The 8025-nt window shown below is 42.3% G+C and overlaps 1 protein-coding gene across 2 annotated transcripts in view; it reads left to right on the top strand.

Moving 5' to 3' along the window:
• The window catches only part of tango6 (transport and golgi organization 6 homolog (Drosophila)), a 194812-nt gene that overhangs the window by 99980 nt on the left and 86807 nt on the right, over positions 1 to 8025 (top strand). For both annotated transcript variants that reach the window (XM_043706471.1, XM_043706470.1), the window contains exons 9-10: positions 2789 to 2965; positions 3985 to 4111. In XM_043706471.1, coding sequence (XP_043562406.1) covers positions 2789 to 2965; positions 3985 to 4111 — 304 coding nt within the window. The remainder of the gene's footprint in view (positions 1 to 2788; positions 2966 to 3984; positions 4112 to 8025) is intronic.

Raw genomic sequence — 8025 nt, 5'->3', positions numbered from 1 at the left:
TATTGTTTGTAATTTTTATTAATGACTTGGATGAGGGGCTTGAAGGATGGGTCAGCAAGTTTGCAGATGACACAAAGGTTGGAGGTGTTGTTGACAGTATAGAGGGCTGTTGTAGGCTGCAGCGGGACATTGACAGGATGCAGAGATGGGCTGAGAGGTGGCAGATGGAGTTCAACCTGGATAAATGCAAGGAGATGCATTTTGGAAGGTCCAATTTGAAAGCTGGGTACAGGATTAAGGATAGGATTCTTGATAGTGTGGAGGAACAGAGGGATCTTGGTGTGCAGGTACATAGATCCCTTAAAATGGCCACCCAAGTGGACAGGGTTGTTAAGAAAGCATATGGTGTTTTGGCTTTCATTAACAGGGGGATTGAGTTTAAGAGTCGTGAGATCTTGTTGCAGCTCGAAACAACTTTGGTTAGACCGCACTTGGAATACTGCGTCCAGTTCTGGTTGCCCTATTATAAGAAAGATGTGGATGCTTTGGAGAGGGTTCAGAGGAGGTTTACCAGGATGCTGCCTGGAGTGGAGGGCTTATCTTATGAGGAGAGGTTGACTGAGTTCGGACTTTTTTAATTGGAGAAAAGGAGGTGAAGAGGGGACCTAATTGAGGTATACAAGAGAATGAGAGGCATTAATAGAGTCGATAGCCAGAGACTATTTCCCAGGGCAGAAATGGCTAACACGAGAGGTCATAGTTTTAAGCTGGTTGGAGGAAAGTATAGAGGGGATGTCAGAGGCGGGTTCTTTACACAGAGAGTTGTGAGAGCATGGAATGCGTTGCCAGCAGCAGTTGTGGAGGCAGGGTCATTGGGGACATTTAAGAGACTGCTGGGCATGCATATGGTCACAGAAATTTGAGGGTGCATACATGAGGATCAGTGGTCGGCACAACACCGTGGGCTGAAGGGCCTGTTCTGTGCTGTGCTGTTCTATGTTCTCTGTTCTAAAGAGTTGGATCGAGCTCTCAAGGATCGTGGAATGATGGGTTATGGAGATAAGTCAGGAACAGGATATTGATTAAGGATGATCAGCCATGATCATATTGAATGGTGGTGCAGGCTCAAAGGGCAGAATGGCCTACTCCTGCACCTATTGTCTATTGTCTAAATATAGGGTAGGGAAATGGGTCTGAGTGGGTTACGCTTTGGAGGGTTGGAATGGACTTGTTGGGCCGCAGGGCCTGTTTCCATACTGTAAGTAATCTAATCTTAAAAAAAAACTGCTCGACAACGATGAAGAAAGAGAATATAATCAGCAGGGTTCGTCAAGAAGAATGAGTAGATGTATTTGGATTTTTGGAAGGCATTCAAAAAGGTAACAAATAAGAGGAGTTCATGGAATTTGGGATATTGTGTTGTGATATGTTCAGGATAGATTAACACACAAGGCAAGAGTTGGGATCAGTGTGTCTTTTTCATGTTGGAAAGGCACAGGTTGTGGAATGCCATAAGCATCAGCCTGAGGTCTTCAGTTTTTAGATTAGACACGGGGAGAATGTGCAATCTCCACACAGACAGTTGCCCAAGGCTGGAATTGAACCTGGGACACTGGTGCTGTGGGGCAGCAATGTTACGATTTATACTTAATGACTAAGAAGAGGGGGCACAGTATGATGTATCCAAATTTGCTGATGGTAAAATAGATCAGAGGGCATGTTGCAATGAATAAATAAGGAATCTGCAAGGGGATATTAGTTAAGTGAATTGGAATTTCTATATGTGGAAATAGGCCCTTCAGCCCAACAAGTCCACACCGACCTTCTGAAGAGTAACCTACCCAGACCCATTCCCCTATTACTGTACATTTCCCCCTAACTGATGCATCTAACCTACACATCCCTGAACACTATTGGCAATTTAGCATGACCAGTTCACCTAACCTGCACATCTTTGAACTGTGGGAGGAAACCAGAGCATCCTCTTCCCCTCCCCAACCGGAAAACTGAGTGGGCATCAACTTGGCAGGTGGAATTTAATGTAGGAAAGTGATGCAATGATATGCAATTTGGTATGATGTACAAGACATGTATTTTGGTAGGAAGAATCAAAAGATAGACTCGTATTTAAATGGAGAGAGACTCCAAAAAAGTGCCTCACGGGAGAATCTGGGTGTACTTAGACATGAATCAGAAAAGGTTAGCATTTAGATGCAACAAATAATGAAGAAAGGAAAAGGTTTTTTTAGCCTTTATTGATAGAGGATTACAGTTTAAAAATAATTAAGGCTTGTTACAACTGTACAGAATAGTGGAGGTCGCGCTTGGAATGTTGTGGACAGTTTGGTCCCCATGCTTAAGAAAGGATTGGCATTAGAGGCAATTCAAAAGAGATTCACGAGACTGGTTCCTCAGATGAAGGAGGTGACCTATTAAGAGCAGCTAAGGAGATTAGGCCTTTATTTATTAATATCTAGAAAAATGATGGATGATCTTATCGAAATATGGAAGGTTCTTGAGGGGGCTTGACAGGCATGATGTTGAGAAGCTTTTTCCCACTCGTGGGGGCGTGTTGAAAAAGGGATGTAGGTTTAGAACACAGAGATACTTGTTTCAAACTGAAATAATCAAGAATTTCTTCTCCTGGACTGCTATTCTATGAGATTTTATTATCTGTGTACTTAAATGCAGGAAGACAGGAGTACAGTGAGAAGTGTACAAAGTTGCCATTCTACAGCACCATCTTAAAATACCACTCTTATCCAATTCCTTCATCTGATTGTGTTTGTTTTTTTGTTTAAGTTACTGACTTTTTATTGTTCACTAGAAGTTTTTTTTTGTCTATCAGCTCTGGTTGCCAGGAGATTATTTTGTGGTTCCTGCAGAAGTCTGAACCTCCAGTAGCTATGTTGGTGTTGAAGCAACTTGCAGGCCTGGCACAATCAAGTCCTGTCAAAAACCCGTTGTACCATTTTACAGCAGGTAGTGAGGGCGGTGTGAAGCTCACTGTGAAGGAGACTGTAAGGTAGGAAAGTTTTGCTGGTGGTTAATAATACCTGAAAGAATCAACAACTGACATGTTATTTCACATCTAACATTGTAAGCCATCTGTTGGCACTATATTTTCTCTGATACTAACTGATTTCTTGAAACCTCCATACTCAATGTCACCCAGAAGCATAAGGAACTCTCAGACATTTTTATCAAGGTTGAGTCCTGTGGTTCATCTGTCTCTGATAATTCATCTCTGATGGTTCTCTGTCCTAACCCATCACATGTTTCCAATAGTTGCCCTCCTGTTTCCTTGTTGGCCCTTGCCAAATCTATCAGTGCATAGAAACCATCTTCTGTTCTCTTGAGCCCATTTTCATTAAATTGTTGACCACCTAATGTTGCTCCTTGACCCCTGCATTCACTCCTATTGTTAAGGCTGTCCTCTCTTCAGGTATTGACTATCTCCCCTTCCACATGCTCCATAATCTCCTCCTCAAAAAATCACTCTTGACCCCCACCATTCCTGCAAACTACTGTTCTATTTCCATCCCCCTTTTCCTCATTGAAGTTCTCAAATGTATTGTTGTTTTCCAAATTAGTGTCCATACCTCACCAATTCCATCTATGAATCCCCAGAATTAGATTTTCATCTCTGCCACATCACTGAAACAGTCCTAACCATAGCCACAAATGACATCCTATATAACTGTACGAATGCACTCTACTGTAGCTGATTGATTTGTAGCCTTTGACATGCTTGATCACACAATCTTTCTCTATTGGTTCTCTGTCATCTGATCCCACTCATTTCGATTGAGCTGGTTTCAGAGAATCATTTGTAATGGTTTCTCCTCTTACATTTACAATGTTACCTCTAGTGTCTCAAAAGGATCCATCCTTGCACCCCCTCCCCTTCTAGTTCTTATCTTCATGCTGCCCCTGGGTAGCATATTCATGTGAAGGGGTTCCACAAGGACACTGATGAAACCCAGACTTGTGTCACCACCTGTCCAGAACTTGTCTCTGAAGCTGTGTTTTTACTTTAATCAGTGATGAAGATGAGACTTTGTATGAGAAAGTGTCCTCAGAGCAGTGGCGGATTGAGTGCCTGGCACAGTTACTGAGCAATCTTCAGGAGAGCAACCTTACAGGAGATTTCTTCATTGAGTGTCTGAAGGTCAGTGACACGGTGCATCAAGTTATCTCTTCCCTTCATATTTCTGAAGGAGTACCAGGGGACAGTTGAACTGGGAATCAGGCAGAGAGAAGCGTCAAGTTTCATCTGACGATAAGTTCCTGTTATAAAAGTAACACCGCGGAACCTGTGAATAGAGATTGTCAGATTTTGCCAGAAATGAAATGCAGTGAGTTCTTACAATATGGGATGAATTAGAATTTAAAAAAAAATTCATTTGTGAGGTGTGGGTGTCTCTGATGGGGCCAGCACTTATTGCCAATCTCTTGTTGTCCTTCAGAAGGTGAGCTACCTTCTTGAACTGCTGCAGTGTGTTTGGTGTTGATGAACCCATAATGTGGCCAGGGATAGAATTTTAAGCCAGCAGTGCTGAAGGAACCATCAAAGTCAGGATGGTGAGTCGCTTGGTGGTGTTCCATATATTTGAAACTTTATTGCTGGAACAGCACAGCAGGTCAGGCAGCATCCAGAGAACAGGAGATTCGATGTTTCAGGCACAGGCCCTTCTTCAGGAATGGCCTGTGCCCGAAACGTCGAATCTCCTGTTCCCTGGATGCTGCCTGACCTGCTGTGCTGTTCCAGCAATAAAGTTTCAACTTTGATCTCCAGCATCTGCAGACCTCACTTTCTCCTTCCATATATTTGCCCTTGTCCTTCTAGATGGAAGTGATTATGGGTTTGGAACATGTCCACGGAGCCTTGGTGAATCATCTGCAGTGCATCTTGAGATGATATATACTGCTGAGCATCGATGGTGGAGGGAGTCAATATTTGTTTGTTGTGCCAGTTAAGTGGGACAATTGGGAAATATTCTGTCACACTTCTGACTTGTGCCTTGTAGATAATGAACAGACTTTAGGGAATCAGGAGGTAGTTAGTCACTGCAGCATTCCTAGCTTCTGACCTGCTCTTGTAGCCAGAATATTTATATGCCTGATCCAGTTTAGTTTCTAATCAATAGTAACCCCAGGATTTGGTGATAGTGAGTCTGTTGAATGTCAAAGGGTGATGGTTAGATTCTTTCTTGTTGGAGATGGTCAGTGCCTGGCACTATTACTTGCAACTTGAAAGTACAAACCTGGATATTGTCCAGATCTTGCCGAACGAGTGAATATTTCCACGTCTGACCTCATGATGGAGAGAAGATTGTTGATGAAACTGTTGGCGATGTTACACCTTTGGAACTCTTGACCTCTGACAACGACAACCATTTTCTTTTGTGTGAGGTACAACTGCAAGCAATGGAAAGTTTTCTCCTCCTTCCATTGATTCCCATAGTGTTGTTAGGGCTCCTAATGTCACACTTACTTGAATACAGTCTTGATGTCAAGGGCTGTCACTCTGGAATTCAGCTTTGTCCACATTTCAATCAAGACTGTAATGAGGTCAGGAGTTGAGTGGCCTTGGCAGAACCCAAATTGAGTATCAGTAAACTGGTAATTGCTGAGTAAGTGCTGCTTCATTGTACTGTTGATGGTACCTTCCAACACTTTAATGATTGCGAGTACACTGATGGGGTGATAATTGGCTAGATTGGGACAGGCATACTTTTGTTTCAGGGCACATCTGGACAGCTTTTCATTGTTTGGTAGATGCTAGTGTTGTAGATGTACTGAAGCAGTTTTTCTTTGAAGTCGGCGTTATATGTAGCTAGGGTGATTAGGAAGGCACTTCGCACACTTGCCTTCATTGCTCAGACCTCTGAGTATAGGAGTTGGGACATCTTGTTGAGATGGTACAGGATTTTGGGTAAGGCATCATCTGGAGTACTGTGTCTAGTGTTATGAAGATGTGGGCATGTTGTACCTTTGAGAGAGCTAAAAGCTAGCAGTGACAGCAGCAAGTGTTCTCAGTAAGATACAATGTAACGTGCTCCAGCTACTGGGTTAACTCGGGTAGCTGGTTGCCTGGAAACGACCAAACAGATTCGAATTAGGCCAATCAGTTTAAATTATACCCCAAAAAATACCAAACTTCAATCCAGTTTGAATTTAGTATATTGACAAACTTAAAAGCAAATGACACAATCTGATGGTTTGGGGTAGAAGGCCGGAGAGAGTTGAACAGTTGAGAGGAGAACTGCCAAGCTACCCACATGTAAAGACCGCCTGAGAAATAACTGTCTTAAAGGTACCTTCGTCGATCAGTAACCTGTGAAGTAGAATTCCCAAGAAGAAGAAATGAAGACAGGAATCAAAAGAGAACCGAAAGCTGCCTGGTTTTGAGATGAGAAGTTTTGTTTTGTAAATCTTGATTGGAAGTTTTATCGGACTAATATTGTAGAAGGGGAAGGTAAAAGATAGGTTAGTGGAAGGGGTTGTAAATAGTTGTTAGTTAATTATTCTCTGTTATACTTTAAGAAATAAAATTCTTAATTTTTACTTTAAGTAGTTCTTGGCCTCTCAAATTTTCACAGATTACTGCACGGGATAAATCTTTTCTGAGTTGCTGCTTTAAATTAAGCAGGAGTGTTTACCCTGTATAGTAACACGAGTTATGGTCACCCTATTTTAGAAAGGATATTATTAAGCTGGAGAGAGTTTAGAAAAGATTTACCAGGAATGGAGGGTTTTAGTTATGAGGAGAGGCTGGAATTTTATTCTCAGAAGTGTAGGAAGTTAAGGTGTAACCTTGAGGTTTATAAAGTCATGAGGGTTCCAGATAAGTGAATGGCAGATGTCTTTTCCCTAGGGTGGGGGACTTCAAGATTAGGTAGCATACTTTTAAAGTGAGAGGAGAAAGATTTTTAAGAAACACGAGCTGTAATTTTTTTAAACACAGTAGTTCATGCGTGAACTACTGACTGTGTATACCACTGCCACTACCTACACTCAGTGCAATCTGTCCCATTGGCAGGACAATGTGTCTAGTCTGTGAGATAGCTCTCTCAATTTTGGCACAAGAGGGTAAGGATTGGTACTTAGGCATATGATATTGCTATTACTGAGACTTGGTTGAGGGAAGGGCATGATCAGTAACTAAAGATCCCAGGATATAGATGCTTCAGGTGGGATAGGGAAGGGGTAAAAGGGATGGAGGAGTTGCATTACTGTTCAGAGAGAATATCACAGCTGTGCTGAAGGAGGGCATTATGGAGGACACGAGCAGTAAGACAATATGGGCAGACCTCAGAAAAAGGAAGGGTGCAGTAACAATGTTCGGGCTGTACTACAGGCCTCCAAACAGCGAGCGTGAGATAGAGGTACAATAATGTAAACAGATTATGTCAAGATGGAGCAGAATTTGTAAGGAACTTCCAGGAGGATTTTGTACAGCAGTATGTAAATAGTCCAACTTGGGAAAGGTAGCTGTGCTGATGAAGCAGCGCTCCGTAAGTTAGTGCTTCCAAATAAACCTGTTGCACTATAACCTAGTGTGATTTTCAACTTTGTCCAGGTAATTTTAGACCAGTGAGCCTGACGTCAATGGTACAGAAGCTGCTGGAGAAAATACTGAGGGATAGGATCTATTCCCATTTGGAAGAAAATGGATTTATCAGTGATAGGCAACATGGTTTTGTGCAGGGAAGGTCATGTCTTACCAACTTAATAGAATTCTTTGAGGAAGTGACAAAGTTGATGGATGAGAGAAGGGCTGTAGTTGTCATATACATGGACTTCAGTAAGGCGTTTGGTAAGGTTCCCCATGGTAGGCTGATGGTGAAAGTGAAGTTGCATGGAATCCACGGTGTACTAGCTAGATGGATAGCGGACTACCGAGGCAGCAGGAGACAGAACATAGTAGTTGAAGGGAGTTTCTCAAAATGGAGAACTGTGACCAGTGGTGTTCCACAGGAATCAGTACTGAGACCATTGTTGTTTGTGATATATGTAAGTGATCTGGAAGAAGGTATAGGTGGTCTGATTAACAAGTTTTCAGATGACACTAAGATTGGT

This window comes from Chiloscyllium plagiosum, chromosome 17 (genome assembly GCF_004010195.1).
Source record: "Chiloscyllium plagiosum isolate BGI_BamShark_2017 chromosome 17, ASM401019v2, whole genome shotgun sequence".
Classification (NCBI taxonomy): Eukaryota; Metazoa; Chordata; class Chondrichthyes; order Orectolobiformes; family Hemiscylliidae; genus Chiloscyllium; species Chiloscyllium plagiosum.
This window is presented reverse-complemented; position numbering and strand designations above follow the sequence as displayed.